This window comes from Vulpes lagopus, chromosome 24 (genome assembly GCF_018345385.1).
Source record: "Vulpes lagopus strain Blue_001 chromosome 24, ASM1834538v1, whole genome shotgun sequence".
Lineage (NCBI taxonomy): Eukaryota > Metazoa > Chordata > Mammalia > Carnivora > Canidae > Vulpes > Vulpes lagopus.
Genome location: NC_054847.1, coordinates 39,790,314 through 39,814,136, shown reverse-complemented (window position 1 = coordinate 39,814,136; position 23,823 = coordinate 39,790,314). Strand labels below are relative to the sequence as shown.

General features: G+C 36.7%; 1 protein-coding gene across 7 annotated transcripts in view; it reads right to left on the bottom strand.

Annotated features, from left to right (window-relative positions):
• Nucleotides 1–23,823, bottom strand: part of WDR7 (WD repeat domain 7) — a 358,780-nt gene that overhangs the window by 331,911 nt on the left and 3,046 nt on the right. For 4 of the 7 annotated variants that reach the window (XM_041739724.1, XM_041739725.1, XM_041739719.1 and 1 more), the window contains exons 2-4: nt 12,790–12,869; nt 9,390–9,502; nt 5,424–5,595 (exon numbers count right to left, since the gene is read on the bottom strand). In XM_041739724.1, coding sequence (XP_041595658.1) covers nt 5,424–5,595; nt 9,390–9,403 — 186 coding nt within the window. In that variant the 5' untranslated portion in view covers nt 9,404–9,502; nt 12,790–12,869. Of the gene's footprint in view, nt 1–5,423; nt 5,596–9,389; nt 9,503–12,789; nt 12,870–23,823 lie in introns of those variants that run through there. The other 3 variants (XM_041739720.1, XM_041739721.1, XM_041739723.1) reach the window with 3 other exon arrangements.

Genomic DNA, 23,823 nt, shown 5'->3' with positions numbered 1-23,823 from the left:
AATGCTCATAATCACACTACCAGATAGATGGTTCTGAAGTCAAAATTGGAAAAGCAACAGGTAACACTATTGGCCCAACACATACAGAGAGTGACAGAGTTAGAAGTCAAACGAAGGCAGTCTTCAGCACTAAATTACAGTGTACAGAAGAATCAGATTGAGAATGACTTAGTAACAAAACAATTTAGCACCACTTACTTTTTAAATAACATGTTCATTGACCTGAAAACATATCTAGAGTCTAGATTAACACACTCAAAACTCAAAAAAAGAGAGGACGGGCACCCTCCCAAATGCTGATAGAAACATTAACTATCAAGAATGAAGAATGACTTTCACAGACTAATGATTTAGTAACATAGTGCCTTACAAGAAAGAATGGCTTAATAACCACTATTCTAAAATAGTCTGGCAATCAGTCCCCAAATTTATCTACTTTGTACCAAATGGCATGTTATTACTTCAGGCTTCAGGGCCTTAGGTTATTTCAGGATATATTTTTCAATTAAATATTTAATACACACAAATAAAATTTATAATATATAAGATATAAAGAATATATTAAATAGCCACATACTCAATATCCAGTTAAGAGAATAGAATATGACAAAATCCCCTTATACCTATCCTGGTGCCCATTTTGCAAACAATTTATCCCAATTTATTAGTAAAGCTAAACTGCTCAAAATTAAATGTTCCATGAAAGAGTACTACTGGTATTGTTCTACAGTTCTGGTATGTAACAACTGAAGAGATTTTCCAAATAAAATGCATTTTAGTCATCTTTTGCGTAATTACAATTAAGAAAATTTCAATCTTTTTTTTTTTTTTTTTTGCTTAGTTACATAATATGCATTTTTTCCCTCAAAGGCTAAATTTTTATTCTAATTATTTAAGAATCAATCAGTTTATAGTTAGAATGGGCTTGGAAAGTTTTCCCATACAGCCAAAATTTTCTCATACACCTAACTCCACCTCCATATAGAGATTCAATAATCTTCCACTTAAAACTATGCTCTTGGTCAATTTTGTAATTTCTTCCAAGAAAATCAACTTTACCAATAGTTTTACTTCAAATGTATATAACTTTGTTGGAAAATTCCACTTTCAGCCATTACAACTAGAACTAGACTTTACTTCCACCATCATCTAGAAAAATAAAAATATTTGAATGAAGTATAAACAGCACATGATCATATTAATAGAGGCAATAAAACTTTTGACAAAATTCAGTATCCTTTCATAATTAAAAACTCTCAACAAAATGAATATAGAAGGAATATATCCCAACTTTATAAAGACTATATATGACAAGCTCACAGCTAAAATCATACTCAACAGGGAAAAGCTAAAAGCCTTTCCTCTAAGATCAGGAACAAGACAGAAATATTCACTCCTGCTACTGCTATTCAACATAGTATTGAAAGTCTAAGCCAGAGCAATTAGGCAAGAAAAATAAATAAAAGGCACCCAAATCAGAAAGACAAAAGTAAAATTTTCTCTGTTTACAGATGACATGATCCTACATATCCTAAAGATTCCACCAAGAGACTGCTAGAATAACAAATTCAGTAAAGTTGCAGGATATAAAATAAACATACAAAATTCAATTGCATTTCTATACACTAACAACAAAATACACTAACAACAAACATCCAAACAAAATATGCTAAACAACAAAATGTCTAAAGGAGAAATTGAGAAAATCACACAATAGAATCAAAAAGAATAAAATACAGTTGACCCTTGAACACAAGAAATCTAGAAAAATCTAGAAAAAGACTCTACTGGAGCCAAAAGTAAATACAGCACAGTCACAGTAAACAAGTCAAAATACTAAAAAGCAATTGTTTTTCTAAGTACTGGCAATGAACATTTGTAAAATAAAACTAGAATATATGGCTTTGCCACCCACCGTCAGATAAAAGAAAAAATTATGTAAATGAAACTGTATTTTTTACTGTATCTTCATAAGTACAAAGTTAGCTAAAAAGAAAAGTTTAAGATATTTTCATAAATCAACATGTTCCTTTAATGAACAGAAACTTATTCATTAAATAGAAGTTTTCTAGAGTTTAAAGAAAGAAAAAGATGGCTTTAAGAAATTGCTCTGAATGACCACTAAATGCCAAGCAGAGCAACCAAAAATATATCTAAAATATATCTATGCCTATTATCAATACTAAATCACAACTATAAAGACTTAGCATCAGGAAACTACAAGAGAAAATAAGTATTAATATAATCAAAGAGAAAATATATGGTAAATTATATTTATATTTTATATCTCTTTATATTTCACCATATTCCACAAAAATTTGTTACATCACAGTTATTAACCAGACATTTTGCACATAATCAGTACAAAGAAATAATCATAAAATAATCTGTTCAGGGCAGCCCAGGTGGCTCAGCGGTTTAGCGCCACCTTCAGCCCGGGACCTGATGCTGGAGACCCAGGATCAAGTCTGACATCAGGCTCCCCACAGGGAGCCTGCTTCTCCCTCTGCCTGTGTCTCTGCCTCTCTCTCTCTCTCTTTCTCTCTCTCTCTCTCTCTGTGTCTCTCATGAATAAATAATCTTTAAAAAAATAAATAAAAAAAAATAATCTGTTCAACCAATTCATGAAGACCATCCCTCCCCTCAAGACCACAGAGTTCAAAAGTGACAATTACCAAGTTATCAGAGGCAAGGCCAGATGATCAGAATGAAAATATGTGATGTGTGTGTTCTAAAGAGTAAACAGTAACACCCACATTCTAACCTGGGACCTTGAGACTAGTTCATTCTATAGTCAGCCATCATTCAACACTTTTTTTTTTTTTAATCTCCTTGTACCTTTTTTTCCCTTTCTACTACCCGAGATTTGTTCATTAAATAAATCCTTATGTGCAAGCACTGTGATAACTGCTTAATATGCATTCCTTCACAGAATCCTTACCACAACCTTGGGTGGTACACCATATTTTAAATGTGGCAAGACCTAGACACAAAATGGTTAAGTAAACTGCCCAAAGTCACACAGCTGGATACTAGAACAGCCAAGATTCAAGCCAAGTTTGCCCATCTCTAAAGGTCAAGCTCTTACTTTTACTTCTTTCTTCAATAGCATGGCTGATACTATTCTCTGCATAGATCTGTTTCCCTGATAGAACGAAAGTTTCAAGAAGATAAGAACCAGTCTCATTATATCCTGTAACTTTGTGGGTAATGGAAGCTTTTTACAAACATTGCTTGTAAGAGATGGTGTCTGCATCGATAAGTTCCTCCTCTACTCTTATCACCATTTAAGTGCTCACTAGGTTGTATACATTACCTCTGCAATTTCCTCCAGACATTTTACTACCATGTTAGACCAGGGTGCCCTTTTGCATAGAATAAAGGAAATCAAGATATGGATGGCAAAAATTTTAGCTACAGTTTTTAATCCTTTCCTAAAAAAGGAAAAGATACCAGAACTTCAGAAAAAGGTCTTATTGGTCCTTCATAGGCATAAATAGCTACTACAAAGTATAATACTAAAGACACTCCACATATTCCAAAGACAATAATAACCAAGCCGACTTTTATTTAGCTTTCTTTCCCAATGGAAATAGTCCAATTCTCTTAATATCTTTCAAAAGATATATTTCTCTCCTAGCCCCACTACCACCTCCCCAATACTTCTCACTCTCCCCAGTTTTATCCCTCTTACTTGAACTTAAATAAATATAACACTCTAGTAAAATCTATGCAACAAAGTTAGTGAAAAAATTGTTTCTAAGCTCTCCTGAGTCTTATTGTTTATAATCACTTGTGATATTTTATATAACATATTTGATATAACAACATGTGATTTTTTTTTTTTTCTTGTCATGGCTACACTGCTGATTTACATTTAGTTCGCTATCAATCCTCAGGGTATATCACATTCTATGGCACTTCTTTCCAGCCACTTTCCAACATGTATACCCAGGCCTTACATGTCATTCAAGTGTCATTTTTCCCATTCTAGCTGTTCCATGCCTAGGTGTATACCAAAGAGCAACAAACACAGATGTCCACACTAAAACTCAAACACAAATATGCATAGCAGCATGATTCTGTATGGCCAAAGTACAAACAACCCAAATGCCCATTAATTGATAAATTTAGTATACCCATATAAAGGAATAGTATTTGGCCATGTAAAAAAAAATGAAGTATTGTTACATGCTACAATACAGATGAACTTTGAAAATATTATAATAAGTAAAAAGAGCCAGCCACAAAAAACCCACATTATCATTCCATACATATGAAATGCCCAGAACAGCCCAACCTATAGAGGAGTTATATTTGGGATATTAATTTGATATATTTATCATATCAAATTAACATCCACACATATATTGCACATTGTAAAAAGAAATAGAAAACAGATTAGTGGTTGCCTTGGGAGGAAATGGGGGTATTGGGAATGATAGCTAAAGAGTACAGGGAGTATTTCTGATGTAATGAAAATGTTATAAATTTGACTATGGTAATGTACACTTTATTTTTTAAATTCAATTAACTTAAACTAAAAACAAAAAACAAAAACAGCTCAACCATTTCTCCCAATCCCACCCCCACCTCTGGCAACCTCCAATCTGTTCACTATGAGCTTCATTTTTTAAAAATATACGTACATATTTTTAGATTCCATATATATGGATATATATACACGCGTATATATATATAGTCGCACACAATTTCTTTAAATGAGCAAATCATATAGTATGTGAATTTTATCTCAATAAGGCTGTAACAAAAAAAAAATTACTTAAAAAATCAATTTGCTTGTCCTATATTCCAGGCTAGCTACCACCCCACTTTCTGTTACCCTTTACAGAAAAATCCCTGGGGAAAATATCAGAGAGGAAGATTAAAAATATGGGGGGAAAAGGAGAATAAACCCTGAGGTGTTGTGTTAGAATTGGAGGTCTTAGTGTGTAGTGCGTGTATGTGTGTATGTGTGTCTGTGTGTATTCCCAATTCCTATTTCCCTAGTTTGTCCACTGAGAAGGCCTAACAGCACAACACACTGTGCACTCCACATTCAGCAATAAACACAATCAAATTTATGCTTTATAAAAAGTTTTGCCCTCTTCAAGACATTCACATTAGCAGGTATAAATGTTCAAAACTATTTTTAATACCTTTGGAAACTTCCTTCAGTCTGGATAAACATCTTTTGAAAAACCTTAAGTGTAAGGGTAGATATAACCACTGAAAATAGCCAAAAACCAGCAGAAGTCAATCCTGATGAATAATACAAATTATCAACCTGCGTAATAGTAATTTGAATCAAAACAGATTTCACAGAAAATATATTATGACACCAAGTGTTACTCTGGGACTACTGTTTTCTATTAAGAAGCTCTTTGTAGCTAAAAAATACAATAGGCATTTCAGATACTCACTTCCAATTCTACTGAAAGATCCCAGAGGCATATTTGTCCATCATGACATCCAGTTACAATTGTGGTCCCATCATCTGTTAAAAGTACTGCTGAGATGCAATGTGTTGGTGCTTTGCGACCCCAAAGAACAATGGGTAGGACAAGGCTATTTCCTGCCATTGTGTTTTCAAACCTGGAAATGTTATAAGAATAAGGTCAAATATTACATTTCCTTCTAAAACATACATTTGTATTATGAATCCAACTTAAACTTCCTGAATACCAAGAATTCTCCCGAACATTATATATGACACCCATATATGTAAATACCTAAAATCTCATTTTATATATGTAAAATCTAATTAAAATCTAATTCTCACCATAAATCACGCAGTAAGTACTATGGTCACACCTCTCTCACAAATAAAGACTGTGAGTCAGAAAGTCACAAGGTGAAAAGTGAAATAATGGAATCCAATCAAACCCCGGGCAGCCTGACTACAGAACCTATTTTATTCACTCTGCTATGCTACCAATGACAAGTAAGGTCTATAAATTTGTTAGGTCTCCAAACCAGTAACAGATGGCAATGTCCAAGAAAAACTCAGCATAGTGTGCTAAACATTAAAAAGAGTATGTTCAGTGGGAAACTCATTCAACTATATTTACCACAACCTATTATGTCTCAAGATCATGAATGTCTTTTATTGTAAATTCTGAAACTTGAGGGGAAAAGGATTTCTCTTTAAGTGTATATGGGAATACACCTTTTGCAGGAGAGAACAAATACAAGGAATTATTCCTTCATATGACAAAAGCAAGATCTAGTTGGTGAAACAACCAGATTTAAGTGTTATAAACTGTGTGGCTAAAAACTAAATATAGGTTCAGAGAAGTCAAAGAGAAATGAAGATTCTGGAATAACCCTGGAATAATCAAAGGGTTCCACAGAGACTGCCAGAACTTTTTGGTTTTTAAAGATTTTATTTATTTAATCATGAGACACACAGAGAGAGAGGCAGAGACACAGGCAGAGGGAGAAGCAGGCTCCATGCAGGGAGCCCGATGTGGGACTCAACCCTGGGACTCCAGGATCATGCCCTGAGCCAAAGGCAGATGTTCAACCACTGAGCCATCCAATTGTCCCAAGACTACCAGATCTTATGCAACACTACGGGGTCACCTATAGGCTTGACATGGTCAATCAGTAATGGTCACTGTAGTGATTTTTTTCTGCCCCAAATTTTTAAGTGACAACAAATGATATGTGTATACCTATAGACTCTTTAGGATGCTAAGACTGTCCCATAGTTTCCAGAAACACTTAAAGAAAAAAACCATTTTCTATGAAGGAAACTAGTCTAATAGCCATGGTCTTATTGCTAGCTGCTTCCAGCAAGACTCTTCTTTAAACTATTACCTACACTTTAAAAAAAAAAAAAAACAACAACAACAAAAACCACTAAAATCGCTTTTAAAGAATAGTCACTGAATGGGGTGCCTGGGTGGCTCAGCCAGTTAAACGTCCCACTCTTCATTTTGGCTCAGGTCATGATCTCAGGGTCCTGAGATGGAGCCTTGCTCTGCCGTGGAGCCTGCTTAGGATTCTCTCTCTCCCTCTTCCTTAGCTCCTTCCCTCCCTCATGGATGTGTGCTCTCTCTTGCTTAAAAACAAACAAACAAAAAGTTACTGGAAAGAAAATGAGGCAAGTAAAAAAATCTAAAAATCTATATTACTTAAATTTTTTTATGAGACTACATGACTTTCATCAGTTTATATGCCCCAAAACTTCATCTTTTGCCTACTAGTATAAAGTGTGCATTTAAGGAAAAAAAATTCCAAGTTCACTTTCTATTTATCATGTTCACTATTTCATAGGCTACCATGACACAATTATTTCCATATTTCTTTTTTGCATATTTCTATTTGATATTAGGAAATGAAGCAAAACACTAAAGCAATTTTAATAAATCTGGTAGAGCATGTTCCTGGCTAAAAAAAGATACCCAACAATGACTTTTCCTAAAAAGCAATCTGGAAGTAGTTCATTTTTCCATGGTGACAACATTCAGTATTAAATTAGGGATGCGTGGGTGGCTCAGTGGTTGAGCATCACCCTTTGGCTCAGGGTGTGATCCCAGTCCCAGGATCGAGTCCCACATCAGGCTACATGCGAGGAGCCTGCTTCTCTCTCTGCCTCTCTCTCCCCCACTCTCTCTCTCTCTCTGTGTCTCTCATGAATAAATACATAAAATATTTAAATAAATAAATCATATCACCCCAAGACTTCTCTCAATTAAGTAAGATCGCAACATTGAAGACAGTATGATGAAATCTGGAAAGAACACTATTTCTCTAGATATTTGAGGACTCATATTCAATGCATACTGATTTGCTTAAAGAAAATGCAAATATAGAGATTCAGTACTAAAGAATATGCGTGCTATGTGGAGATGGGCCAGCTCTGGTGCAACACGAAAAAACATTCTGATATTCAAGTGACAAGGCAACTCAAGAAAACCTAGAAAAAGAATGCATTTTACAGCCCTTAAAACATGAGAAAATAATCATCCATAACATGATAAAGGTATATACTACATCATTAGAAAACACATCATCAGTCTCTAATTCAACTTCTCCAGAAGCTAAAATAATTACAAAGATTTAGATAAAAAGCAAATCCCCACCATCCTCCCCAAAATCAAGACCTAACAGTCAACCAGAATCTGAGAGGAATTCTCATTAAGGGCAATGAAGGATTTTCATAAAGAACTGTATTAGTTTCCTAGGGTTGCAGTGCACACAAACTGAACAGCTTAAACAACAGAATATATTGTCTCACAGTTCTTGAGGCTAAAAATCAGAAGTCAGGTATAGGTAGGATTGGCTATGAAGGGAAGGATCTATTCCAGGCCCCTCTCCTTGACTGTAGAAGGCCATCTCCATCCATGCTCACATGGCATTCCCCCGTGTGCACATCTGTCTCCAAGTTTCCCCTTTTTAATAAGGACATCAGTTATACTGGATTAGAACCTACCCTGATGACCTCATTTTAACTTGAATACCTCCATAAAAAAACCCTATTTCCAAATGAGGTCACATTCTGAGGTCCTGAAGGTCAAAATTTCAACATATGATTTTTAGGGGAATACAATTCAATCCATAACAGGGATGTATGCTTTTAAAAGAACATAACCTGGAGCACCTGGGTGGCTCAGGTCATGATCCTGGGACCCTGGGATCAAGGCCTGTGTGGGCTCCCTGATGGGCATGGAGTTTGTTTCTCCTCCTTCTGCTCCCTCCCCCACTCACTCACACTCACTCTCTCAAATAAGTAAATAAAATCTTTACAAAAAATAAAAGAACATAACCTAAAATTAACTCATTACCCAAAAAGCAATTCCCCCTTAGGAAATAATGGTAAAGTAGGGGTCCCCAGGTGGCTCAGCAGTTTAGCGCCTGCCTTTGGCCCAGGGCGTGATCCTGGGGACCCGGGATTGAATCCCACGTCAGGCTCCCTGCATGGAGCCTGCTTCTCCCTCTGCCTGGGTCTCTGCCTCTTTATCTCTCTCTCTCTCTCTCTCTCTGTCTCATGAATAAATAAATAAAATCTTTAAAAAAAAAAAAAAAAAAGGAAATAATGGTAAAGAACTTCACTATATCTTTTCCAGGAGACATTACATCAGCTAGTTAACTGCTTATCTAAGGAATACGTGAGAAGTCGGTCTAACCAAGGTAAGAAGTCACCATCTTATGTCTTATGTTGGGGGCGGGGGTAGCAGAAACCAGATTCCAAAATTCACTGCTATATTTCAAAGGAAAGTAGATGGTAAAAACTAATCTGTCCTGACCCATAGATATACATATGCTTGTCAATGGTCTTTAAATTATTCACAGTGCTACTTCTTGATTGGTATATAAAAAAATCTAAATAGAAAGTATTTGTTAAGTGAAATATTTAAAAGATAAATAATCATAAAGAATACCTGAAATGAAACATGAAACTGTAGTGGGAATCACAATCAGTAGTTGTTATTGATGTGTCTTGCTGCTGGGATTAGGGTAGTTCCATCAAATGCAGAATAAGCAGAATCAATTTCTAAATAAACAATAATTAATCAAAAGGGCTTGGTGACCAACAGGAAGATGGTATCGGAAAAAAAAAGGAAAATATACTTTCAGATCATGGCTGGGGCAATTGGAGTGGAGGGAGGCAAAGTCTTATTTACAGGATTCAGGTGAAGAAGTAGATTTGTACTCCTGGGTCTCAGAACACACTTGATACTAAAACCTCCTAGATAGGAGAATATTAAATCAAAGTTGGGGGAAGACTGTGGAGAAATGGGCTTGGGGAAATGTTCAAAAGTTGGAGGCAGAAAAGACTGTCAAGGACATTTTGACAGTGGCTCTGCTATCTCTTGCCAGACAAGGAGACATCCTTACTGTGTGAGTTCAAAAATAGGATTGCTAAGCCTTTCCAACACTTCTCTAACTCTACACTAGACATTTTGTTATGTAGGGAAAATAAACTTCTACAACTTTAAGGCCACAATTTCTAAGTTTTATTACACATAAATATATGATCTTCCTCACTGCACACTCAGGTAACTACTCCCCCGAGTTTGTAAGAATAACTCCCTGGAATACGTGACATAGTAAGAAGAATGACAATTACATAAAGGAAAATTGTTAAGACTCCTAGAAAGGAAGGGGCGCTTTGTTGGAGGTGAGATGAAGACAAGGAAATAAATACAACCATCATCTATGGCCAGACTCCTTCCAACACCAGCAGAAGATAATTAAAATTCATCATTAGCTAAACAACATGTGAAAGATGAACCTAGATGGTTTAGATAGCTCACTGTACAATGTATAGTTCAGTTTTATATAAATCCAATATATAAAAACTAGTCTTGCTTAATTTATGAGAATTCAAGAAATTTCCTCACCAGAAGAACATACCACTATTTCTTTTCAGCGCTGAAATATGCTTGTTCTTACTCTGAAGATTCCTTTGGATATTCTAGGTTCTCTTAACTTCCATACAAATTTAAAAATCAGCTTGTAAATGTCTGCAGAAAAGCCTGATGAGATTATGACTAGAGCTGCATCAAATTCATTTATCAATTTGGGGATCACTGAGCCATCTAATTTCAATGAAATATTACTAATGCAAAAGTGTACTCTAAAAGCAATCTTACTTGGGGCGCCTGGGTGGCTCAGTCAGTTAAGCATCTGCCTTCAGCTCAGGTTATGACCCTGGGGGTCTTGGGATCAAGCCCCACACTCAGCAGGGAGCCTGCTTCTCCCTCTCCCTCTGCCTCTCCCCCCACTTGTGCTCTCTTGCTCTCTATCTCTCAAATAAAATCTTTTAAAAAAGTAAATAAAAGTAATCTTACTTCTTAAAAGTATGTAAGGTCAAAATAGCACATGTAGCTTCTTAATGAGATGTCACACTCTTATTTCATAAAATAAATCAATGTAACCTGGTTCAACAAAGTTAACCAACAGAGAAAAATCAAATCAAAATCAAACAATTTTGTGGCTCTCTCCTGAAAGGTTCTGAATTCTTCCTATCACTTTTCTAAGAGAGTACCACTTTTCTTCTAGAAAACAAAAAGTTTAATAGAGAACAAACTGATGGTTATCAGACAGAGGCGGGTGGGGAGATGGGTGAAATAGCTGATGGGAACTAAGGACCATATTTGTGATGAGCACTGGGTGATACTGGGAAGTGTTGAATCACTATATTGTATATCTAAAACTTACATTACACTGTATGTTAACTAACATTTAAATAAAAACTTTTTTTAAAAAAGTGAATTACTAGGAAGAGAAAACAAAAAAAGTAGTTTATGTTAAAAATACTAACATATCTACTTACGCAAGGAGGAAGAAACACTGTAAGGTGTATTATATACATATATATATAAATAAAACTAAAAGCCATATACTAAAGTGGACATGTGCCTAATGTATGAATATCTTTAACTTTGAAAAACTTTTTTAGGGGATAGTAACATATTCTCTATTGACACAAATTATTATAAGATCATATTAATTTTTCTTAAGAGCTTACAATTCCCTGTAGCATACACAGCAAACACATTCTATTCATGATAGTTTGAGACTATAAAATCCTAACTTGAATTTCAGAATAAAAAAAAAAAAAAAAAAAAAAGATGTAGGGGTGCCTGGGTTGCTCAGTGATTGAGCATCTGCCTTCAGCTCTGGTCTTGGTCCCAGGTGTCCACCTTCAGCTCAGGGTGTGATCCCGGGCCAGGGATCCAGTCCCACATCTGGCTCCCTTAGAGGAGCCTGCTTTTCCCTCTATGTCTCTGCCTCTCTCTGTCTCTCATGAATAAATAAATAAAATCTTTAAAAAAACAAAATCTGGCTTAAAATTACATTTAGAGGGGATCCCCAGGTGGCTCAGCGGTTTAGCGCCTGCCTTTGGCCCAGGGCGCGATCCTGGAGACCCGGGATTGACTCCCACATCAGGCTCTCAGCATGGAGCCTGCTTCTCCATCTGCTTCTCTCTCTCTCTCTCTCTCTCTCTCTCTGTGTGTGCCTCTCATGAATAGATAAATAAAATCTTTTAAAAAAAAAATTACATTTAGAGACTGGCTATTAAATTTAAAAAAAAATTTTAAGATTTATTTATCCATGACACATACACACACAGAGAGGCAGAGACACAGACAGAGGGAGAAGCAGGCTTCCTGCAGGGAGCCAGATGTGGGACTCGATCCGGGAACTCCAGGATCATATCCTGAGCCAAAGGCAGACACTCAACAACCACTGAGTCCACCCAGCCGTCCCTAAATAAAAATTTTTAACTGATCAAGCTTTACAGTCAAATATCAGGAGTTCTAGATTCTACTTCTCATTTTGCCAATAATCATGTCTTTGATCATATCATTTTTAAGGCTTAGTTTTCACCCCAAGAGTTATTTATAAAATTAATTCTGAATCCTTCTGAAGTCAAAAAAAAAATAAAACTAAAATTGTAAGAGCAGAGCTCTTGGGGCACCTGAGTGGCTCAGTGGTTGAGGGTCTGTCTGCTTTGGCTCAGGGCACGATCCTGGGGTCCTGGGATCGAGTCCCACATCAGGCTCCCTGCATGGAGCCTGCTTCTCCCTCTGCCTGTGTCTCTGCCTCTCTCTCTGTGTCTCTCATGGATAAATAAGTAAAATCTTTAAAAATAAATTTAAAAGGGCAGGATTCTTAATTTTTACCTCTAAGTCATCTCTTTTGGTTGCTTTAATTTCATGTATTTCTCTATTTCACTGTACTTCCTCTATTTCTCAGTTCTGTAGAGAAATACAATTATACTTCAGTCAACAACAATAAAAATAATCATAATTGAAAGAACACTGAACTCACAATCAGAAGAACTGTATTCAAATCCTGGCTCTTCTATGGAATCTTGACAAAGTTGCCCCTCTGGGTCTCGGCTTCCCCATCTGTAAATGATGGACAATAATATCCTCTTTAAGAAAGCTGTCCTAATGACGGAGAGAAACCATACATGTAATACAACTAGTGCAATACCTGCACATGGCAGATGCTTGTAAGTATTTTTTAAAAACACAGACTTTGCTACTTCTTCACATTCTGCTTCCACATTCACTGGCTTCTTCCAGCACTGTCATTTCATATTTAATAAACTTGGATTTTTAATAAGGTTATGATCTTTCAATGACTTTCTGCTATAAGATAAAAAAACTACTGTATATGCTTGTCAGACACAATTCTATTATCTGCAAATATGATAATTCAGTTCTGCACGACTTTATTAGAAGTAATGCTACAAATTCCTACATGATACTAAAATAGCTTTCAAATTAAATTTTGTCTCATAATAACAATAATTAGTATACATTTTAAACAGCATTTCCCAAGTTTTCATTCTGTGCTCATAGCATAGCATTACAGCAGTAGATAAAATAGACACAACTCAACTACCCAGTGGGACTTACACACATGGAAGCAAACAATTAATTACCACAGAGTGTGATAGAGGAAAAATCTCAAGACCTGTGGAGACACAAAAGATAGATATCCTAACCTGTACTTTCACAGATCCAGGAAGGATTCTTGGAAGAAATAATGGTGAGACTGAGTAGGAATTAACCCAGGAAGAGGTTCAGGAAATCACATATTTTAAATCCCATAGGTAAGGGAGCTCAATTCTTTCTCGACAGTGAAAATAGTAGAGTTGGCATTCAGAGCACAAAGGTTGAATGAGGAGACAAGAAATAACAGGTAAATATGCACCAAATCATAAAGGACTTGATAAGCCGTATGAAGGAATTTGGAGTTAACTTGACAGAAATAGGAAAAAGGTCAAGTGTTTTAAATCTGAATTTGTTTTTCAGATCACTGTAGCTGCAATACAATGGCTAGGGATAAAACTCTGGGTTTGATGACCAGCGGGGCTACCACAGTATTGCTGGTAAGCAATGATGGCACTGAGGAGCACCTGGGTAGGCTCAGTGGGTTAAGTGCCTGCTTTCGGCTCAGGTCGCAATCCCAGGGTCCTCTGCCCCTTGCCCCTACTCATGCTCTTTCTCTCTCTCTCAAATAAATAAATCTTAAAAAAAAAAAAAAAAGAGAGAGAGAGAGAAGGAAGGAAACGATAGTACTAAAATTTATCACAATCTCTCATCACTTAATTTCTGTGCTTTTTTGTTTAATGAACAAACAACTACTACTCTGCCCTGCTCCTCTATATGCTCGTGTTCCCTAAGATCAAGAGCCACAACTGTGTATTCACCACATAATGTTTATTAGCATAATGTCTGCCATATAGGATATCTTTAATAAATATATAATACAAGGTAGTAGTGGTGAAAATGGCAATAATGAGATGAATATGAGAGTTCTTTTAGAGACACAATAGATAGGTTTTGGTGTTCAGCACACAAAGTTGATAAATATGCAATATGGATTTTGATATAGGTTTTACACAAAGTTACTATAAGGACAATAGAAAAAAGGCATTTTGAAATATTAAAAGCTCTCTATAAAGGATTAGCACTATTATGATACAGATACCCAGTGAAGTCATCCATTCAGATTCTAATAAATGAGACAAATTATTTCACACTTAACTAGAATTTACTAACTATAGGTTTTGAGAAGGGAGAAGATACTACAAGGTTTCACATTAGTCTTGAGCAGGATCAGACTAAAGAGACTTAGTGGTCTCATAAGTAGATCTCTAAATAGAGAAGTGACATGCTAAAACTGGCATTGTATAAAGTTCGGATTAACATGGACAACACACTGCAGACAGGGAAACAAATATGATGCTACCACAATTAGCCTGGGTGCACAGAGATAAGAAGCTTAACTAAAATTATGAGTTTTAAAAGAAAAAGAAAATACAAGACAATGAAGAAAAATAGTAAATCATGGAGTTTAACGCAATGTGTAAGGGCAGAGGCAAGAAAAAGACATGTGACTATTACTTTCTAAAACAGAGTGAGAAGAGGGAGGAAACAAGCATAAGAGGAGGAAGGGAAGTGATAGCATAAATGAAGCAAAAGGGGAACAGATGCATCATCTGGTCTGAGAAATTAGAACTCAGAAAACATTTTCATAAAATGGCAGCGGAGAATTCAACAGAACGTGTCCACAGGAGCAGTAAAAATGCAATCACCCTTTGCCTATATCAGTAAACCAAGTCATTGAAAATTGATGAAATGTGGGTCTATCTCCTGGCTTTGCTTGTTTTTGACGTTGAAGCTACCGTAAAAGAAAAGCTTTTATAGTTGGCAAAAAAAAAAAAAAGAAGAAGAAGAAGAAGAAGAAGAAGAAGAAGAAGAAGAAGAAAAAGGCTTCCTAATTTAAAAATGGGGAGGATATAGCCGATTTACTATCTAACAGTTTGTATTTTGGTGGTATTTAGGTCCATTGGTAATTCTCTCAAAATCACATGGCAAACTGATCTCAAAGCTCAAAGGCATATACAGACCTCCTGATTCCTAATAAAAGACTCTTCACTTTTTTTTTTATAGATTTTATTTATTTATTCACGAGAGACAGAGAGAAAGAGGCAGAGACACAGGCAGAGGGAGAAGCAGGCTCCATGCAGGGAGCCCGATGTGGTACTCGATCCCAGGACTCCAGGATCACGCACTGGGCGGAAGGCAGGCTCTAAACCACTGAGCCACCCAGGGATCCTACATTTGTTTAAGTAGGCTCTATGCCCAACATAGGCTTGAACTCAACTCTGAGATCAAGAGTTGCATGCTCTATCTACTTAGCCAACCAAGCACCCCTACTCTTTCTTCCCTATTCTCTATCATCTTCATTTACTGCAAACTTCCCTATACCAGAAAACATCATTCTCCAGTAGCCTGGTTAATCAATGTGTTTTACCAAATCAGGTTACTCAAAGAGAAGTGTGGTATTCATAAAATGATATGATGTCTGGGCTCAGCAGAACACAGGGGAGAGAGAAAGAAAATGGGGCATATAAGTAAGATGTTTAAAGGGATGAAGATGAAACAGGATCATAAGTGTGAGGGATGGGTTTGTGGGGTTGCTTTCATTTTTTGTGTGTAGTTTTTGGGTTTGTTTTTGAGGGAGGGAGAAAGCACAAATGTGAGCTGGAGTAGCACGGGGTGGCTGGGGAGGGGGGAGGAATCCCAAGCTGAGTCCCTACTGAGCATGTAGCCTGAGATCATGACCTGAGCCGAAATCGAAATTGACTCGGAATCTTAACCATCTGAGCAACCCAGGCACCCCTCCTGGGTTGTTGATACCAAAGTACTCCCTAATAAACCGGAGTACTTATCTCCATCTCCAAGTCTGCTCATCAGAGAACTCAGGCTATTAAAATAAGGGCTGAAGCTCTTTTTAGCATTAAGAGGATTCATTACATTAGTCTACTTGTGTGTGTTTACAATTTTCTATAATTTTTAAAGGATAGATAGAAAAAACTTTAATATTCATCAATTAGAAATATGATAGAGCCTTACAATGAAACACTGCTGTATGAGATATAAAATAATCTCTAAAATACATAGTGGAGAAAAAGGTGTGGTGCAGTGTATAAAATACACTCCAATTGTGGGCTTCACAAGGAGGCTATATATGTATCTATATAAACATTTTGAAACCTATGGTCTTTGACTATTTCCATTTCCTTACTACAAAAGCCCTCATGTAATTGAGTCTCTATCTTCAAACAAGATCTAAGAATCTTAAAATCTCCCTCTGCAGGAAGAGATCAACAATTTCTCTAATGTGACACTCCAGGGCAGAACTCTCCAGCACTAGAGAGAAGCGATGCCCTGGAAAGACCTGAGGAAAGAGAGAATGCTTTGACATTAATGGACTGTTGACACCTATTCTTTCCATTCCCTCTAAATCCAACCATCTTATTCGGTCCTTACAGTCTAATAAGGCTGCTAGTTTGACATGGCTGATCACTTGCTAATCGATTACTCAACCCTCTCCCTTCAGCTTCTGGTTCAGTTCTCTTGCAATTATTCTCTTCTTTTTTTCTCAGCTTTCCGCTGCTTAATATATATAAGATCCTAGAAAGCCAAAGAAGAATTCAAGGAACAAGGGAAGATCTTACATCCCTGTGTTTAATTAGATCTGGACTATTTAATTTGTTCTTTTAATAAAAAATTTAGGACAAAATTTATTTTCGTCCTCTTATGACTCCCAACTTTTTATTATGAAAAATTTCAAATGTATAAAAGGTTCAAAAATAGTATAAAGATCACTCAACAAATGCCATATTTCCCTTGTTATTTGTATACACATATACATATATACATACTATTTTGCTAATCCACTTGAAAATAACCTATGCACATCATGACAATTTGCCACTGAATAAAATATAGAGCTGAAAAATAAAGAGCATTTTTCTTCATAAACACAATACCATTATCACAATCACCATTATCAACACCATAATAATTCTCTAATAGCACCTACTATCCAGTCCATATTCAAATTAATTCAACTGTCTAAAAATGTCTTTTGTAACTTGATACCAAGTTACTGTTTTAAACTAGTAAACATTCAAGTTGTATGCATCAAATGTGGTTATGTCTCTTTAGTCTTTAGTTCTAGAGTAGTCCCAACTTATTTTTTCATTTTAACTTTAAAAAACAAAACAAAATCAATTACTTATAAAATGTTACACGTTTTAGATTTATGTGATTTTTTTATGATGACATTTACCTTGTTTCTCTATCTCTAATGTGCCAGTAAACTGGTATTTGGATCTAAAGGCATCATTAGGCTCACATAAAACTTTTGGTGAGAATACCTCATAAGTGATCTTGTATGCCTCACACTACATCACCACAGGAGGAATGTACATCACACTGTCCTATACCATTTGATTAAGGTACTGACTGCCAGATATTTCCCCTCTATTTTTTCCCCATTAAAGCTATCAATAACCTATGTAGTGATTCTGATAAGACCATCCTATTCTACAATATCCCAGGTGACATTAGTATCATATCCCATGTGATTTCTAAAAGTTATAAAACAGGATAATACATGAAAACCTAGTATGAGATCACTGTTAATTTCCCAGCATCACTTTTTAAACTCTCAAATGCAAAAATCAAGATGTATTTCTATCCCAGGAACGCAGGCATTTTCATAAGAGTCAATATCATCTCACTAGGTGTACTTCCTGTGCCCCTGAGACTTAAAGACAACAACAAACTCAAATCCTCTCTCAAGAGAATGGGCACACATAAACAAGAGTAGGGCTACACTACCCACCTTCCCACGGGGAATGTGAGTAACAGGGACTACATGCTAAGTAGTCCCTTGTCACAGTTACAATAAAAGAAAGAAGAGTCTGTAAAGATTCTCAGAATATTCCTCCATCATTTGTCAGAAGAGGGTGTGTTCAAGTCAAATTCACAATATAACATGACGAAGGAAGTGATCATTAAGATTATGAATTTTCGTTGTGCTATGCTTTGTTACCAATTTACTAAAGACTGGAAAAAACTGAATCCGATCATAAAGACTATTTACTGTAATGCAGTAAGATAGCGAGACCATAAAACGTACTGAAGAAATCACTGAGCTGCTCACTCAGAACAAAAGGTTTCCGGAATTAGAGTTGTGAGGGACGCGACCTTCTGAACATTAAGCTTGTCCCTCACTTGACAAGATCACACGTTATTATCTGAGTGGCAAGAAAATCCCCAATGAACAGGACACTTAAGGACCGCTTTTTTAAGGGGAATTCCAATATACTGTTTCAAAAGGACATGTGCAATGAGCAGATGGCAACAGAAGACTACACTTATTTCTTATTGCAAAACAGCCCTGAGCACATGAGAGTCAGGTTTTGAAGAACTGTAAAGCTATCTGGTCAAAAATTATATCACAATTTTTTAAATGATTCATAGACTTTGAGGCATGAGTCATGTTCTAAATTTCTACAGCTGCCATCAGGATGTCTGAATTCAACTTATGCTCTATCACCAACCGGCCTCAGTTTCAAGTGTTAATGATTAAGCTGAAAGCAAACAATGCCCATCGAGCCCATACACTTCAGGGAAAACAGGCCCCATTTGGTAGAATCAACTTCGACCTACACACCCCGAATCTCATCTGCATCTCCCATTATTCCGACTTGTTTCCCTCACTTTGCTGTCAAAACTAAATTGAGCACTGAAGTTTCTCATTGCTCATAAATTAACTACCCAGAAATAGAAACAAACATGTTTTCCCATACTGGAAGTTGGAATGTCACAGTATTCTGGGGATCCGTAAGGTAGGCTGGGTAAGTACAAAGATTCAACAGTCCTACTGCGTAGGGACTAACCCAGCCCCTCCATTTACTGGTTGCAAAGCTCAAGGAAGTATGTAACCTCCTTCCAAGTCAGACTGTCCTCCTCTGTAACATCCCCCTTCTCGAGAGGCTACAGCAAAGTGTTGTGCCTGTCACAAAAATGCTCCTGACAAGGTCACCAGGACTTCCCCATTACCAAATCCAGTGTCAAGTCCTAACCCTCATCTTTCTACCAGCAGCATTTGGCACAGTTCATACTTCTTCCCAGAGATACTTCTCTTGCCCCCCCCAGATCTTCACGCTTTCCTGATATATCTGTAGCTTCAGTCTCCATCTTTAGCTTTAGCCTTCCTCGTTTTCAACCTTTAAATGTTGGCAAACCAAGAGCTTTGTCCTTAGGCTTCTTTCCTGGCAACTCTCCTTCCCTTCCTTTTACCAAGCCTCATAGCTTAAATACCAACTAGATGTTAACAATCCCCAATTTTTTTTAAAGATTTTATTTATTCATGAGAGACTCAGAGAGACACAGGCCAAGGGAGAAGCAGGCTCCGCGCAGGAAGTCCAATGCAGGATTCGATCCTGGGACCCCAGGATCACACCCCGAGCCAAAGACAGACATTCAACCCCTGAGCCACCCAGGCGTCCCAACAATTCCCAATTTATAGCTTAGGGCTCTCTTCTGACTTCAAACTCACCAATCCAGCTTCCTACTCAACAAGTCCCTCCAGATAGCTAATCAGCTTCTCAAACTTGACCTGTTCAAGGGCGAGTCCCTGGTCTTCTTCCCCAAACCTGCCTCTCCCACCTTCTTCACCATCTCAGTTAACACCAACTCCATTCTTACAGCTTCACAGGCCAAAATCCTAGAATCATTTTTGATTCTTCTCTCACACACATCCCATATCCCAATCCATCAGAAAACTCTACTGACAATAATACCTCTGAAGAATATTATATCCAGAACCCAAAGACTCCTCCACACCTCGACAATGACCACCCCATTCCAAATCGCTAGCAACTCCCAGCATGGACAATACAACAGCCTCTTAACTGGTCTCCGTTTCTAACCTTGCCCCCTTACAAACTCAACGAAGCATGCAAAATGACACTATTTTTAAAAAATAATAATAACATCATAACACAAAGCTACTCAGAATTCTTCCTGTGACTTACTGTCTCACCCATTGTAAAAGCCAAACTACACAACTGCCTAGCCAACACAAGTGAGGCTGCTGTTCTCGCCCTTGCTTTCTTTTCCTCCACTATGGTTCTTGGTTTTCTTCATCAGGCAGTCTTATCTCAGTGTCCCACAAGTCTTCATTGTGCACACCCTCACCCCCTTCAGGTTTCTGCTACAATTTCTTCTTCGTCTCAGGGAGGCCTTTCCTGACCACCATAAATCACAAAATCGACCACCCCCACCATATTCTATTGCATTTCTCCAGAGCACTTAGAACCCTTTAACACACCAACTGTTCTGCTTATTTCTCATCTGGCTTTCCCACTATTAACACAAGCTCCATGAAGGTGATGATTTAGCTTTATTTTGTTCTATACTGTATTTCCAGTGCCTAGAATTTCTCCCACAGAGCAAGGCACCCAACTATTTGTTGAATAAGTGAACAAAGTACTGAATAATGTACGTTTATTTTGGTTGTTTAAAAAGCTGCAAATTAAAATCCATCTTGATTTTACATGCTTTGGATTTCACAAAAGAGCTGCTTATCAATTACTTTTTCTATAATAATGTCGACAAGTCTCCCTAATCAAATCCCTAACACAGTTTTTTGCCAGCTGCAAATTGTTCCTATGCTGTAGCCTCTTTTATCCTATCTGTGATATAAAGGAAGCCAGACATACCATAGAACCTATGCAGCTAATTAGCTGACATGGTTTACTTTAATCACTACTACACTCACAAAGGCCTGTTAATGAGTCACAAAACTGTTTCTTAAACTAAGTAAAGTGATATTTTATTAGTGTGAACTTTTCACTCCCCCTAATGGTGGTTTTTATTGTTTGTTTGTATTTGAAATGTTTAGAGAAAAGACGAGCCCTTAAGGAAGACAGCCAAATAAATAACTTGAATGTGAGAACAGAAGGTAACTGGCACACTCTTATCTATCTGTTATCACTGACATATATTAACTACCAACATTTAGGGAGAAATATGAATGTGCAAAACACTAGTAAAATACCTTTGGTAAGCTTAAAAGGTCATAAGTTACAACTGCTAAGCTGAATGGAAGACTGGTTTAAAAAGCTATGCATTTCCAGTAATTTTCTATTTTAAAAGAGCCTACAAAAAAAACCCCTGGCACTTCAGAAATTTATTCTGCCCTCAACTACTCACTACTGCCCTAACATTTTGTCCTTCCATCATTTTCTGACCCCCACCAACCTAAGAAACTTTAGCGGGGGCGAGAGGACCCTACCTGTTCATTAAACATCACCAACACATTTTGGAAAAGATGCCTAATTTTACTTAAAGTATTTAATATTTCATCAATATAGTATATATTTTAGTAGAAAAATTCCACTTGGACAGGACTTTCTAAATGCAGTCATGATGTAGGGCTTTTCCTTCCAACAAAATGTTTTGTGCTCTCACCAGCAAAGTAGCTTTAAGTAATTAGATGAACCACATGCACAGAGTTCAGATTCTAAATTGACATCATAATCATAGTATCTGTAAGTAGGAACATAAGGTGTCCTCTTATTGATGACAGGATTTCTCTGGGCCATAAGAAAACTCTCAGTTGGTTCTGTCTACGATCACTGGCGTACATATAGCTAAGACTATAAACTCTGTATAAAGTGAAATAATGAAGGGGACAAAATGGAAACAGAACCTATGAACCTCACTAACCCCATACTTTAATCATTTGTCCCAACAAAGAGACAAGTGTCACAGAGAAACGTAACAGATAAACCAGGAATAAAGGTGCTATCTAGTTCCAAGCCTAATGCTACAAATACTAAAATTATTTCCAGATTTATACTATGAATTTTGATCTCTGTCTAGCAGAACACAACAAAGATAAAATCAATATATGAAAATCAGTTACACTTTCTTTTATCTACAATAATTTACTTTAAAATAGTATCTAGTCACCGTATTTTTTCAAAGATTTTATTTATTTATTCATGATAAGACAGAGAGAGAGAGAGAGGCAGAGACACAGGCAGAGAGAGAAGCAGGCTCTATGCAGGAAACCCGATGTGGGACCCGATTCTGGGACTCTGGGATCACGCCCTGGGCCGAAGGCAGATGTTAACCGCCAAGCCACGCAGGTGTCCCCATCACAGTATTTTTTTAAATGACAAAAAAAATTCTGCTCAATCATAAACAGAGGACCATTTAATGTTCTTGGATAAGATCACCTAGTATTACATGGATGTCAATTCTCCCCAAAATAAATCTATATATTCAATGCATCCTCTATCGAAATTCTAGTTGTGTTGTTTTTAGAAACTCTAGCTCTAAAACATATAGAAAAGAGTAAAAATCTACAAATAGCTAAACCAATTATACTATAGTTTGGCAAACTGTATTTTTTTTAAAAAAAATAAGGAAAAAAATAGCTAAACCAACTTTGAAAATGGGCAAAGAATGGAGAACTTGCCCTACCAGATACTTAACATTAGTAGCCATTGGGTGAGTGGGGGGCAAATTAAGACCACAGTGAGATATCACTACATACCTAAACAGCTAAAATAAAAGTACAGTGATAATACCAAATGCTGGCAGGGATACAAAGAAACTCAATCTCTCATTGCTGGTGGGAATATAAAATGATGCAGCCACTCTAGAAAACAGTTTGGCAGTTTCTTCACAAAGTAAACCTACACTTATCATACCACCCAGCAATCCTGTTCCAAGGCATTTATCCCAGAAAATGTGAAACTTTGTATCCACACATACACAAAAATTGTACAAGAATGTTCATTGCAGCTTTACTTGTAATAGCCAAAAACTAGAAACAGCCTAGCCTCAGTGTCCCAGTGAATGGTTACACAAACTGCAGTATACATATACCATGGAATACTACCCAAATTATGCAACAATTTGGATGAATCTCAAAAATCATCTCATGCAACAATTTGGATGAATCTCAATCTCAAAAAAGTCATATGTTGTGTAATTCCATTTATATAGCACTCCTGTACAGATAGAATTCTAGAGATGGAAAACTGATTAGTGAGCAGAGGTTAGGGATTGAAGGGAGATGGATGTGACTAAAAAGGTATACTAGGAAGGAGATCTTCACAATGATGGAACAGTTCTCTATCTTGACTGCAGTGATGATTACAGGTATCTATCTACACAGATGCTAAAATGCCATGGAGCCACACTCAGGCATTGTACCAAAAGTCAATTTCTGGGTTTAGCTATTGCACTGCACCTAGTTGGATAAAACGTAACCATTGGAGGAAACTGGGTGACGTTATTAAAAATGTACCCCTTGTACCCTTGGGGGAAACCAGGCCTCTCTGCAGATCTTTGCAACTTCCTGTGATCTATAATTATTTCAAACTCCAGCTAAAATAAAATGGGGAACACCAATAAAAAATAAATTTATTTTAAAAAAAAAGAAAGAAAAAGAAAAATAATAAATAAA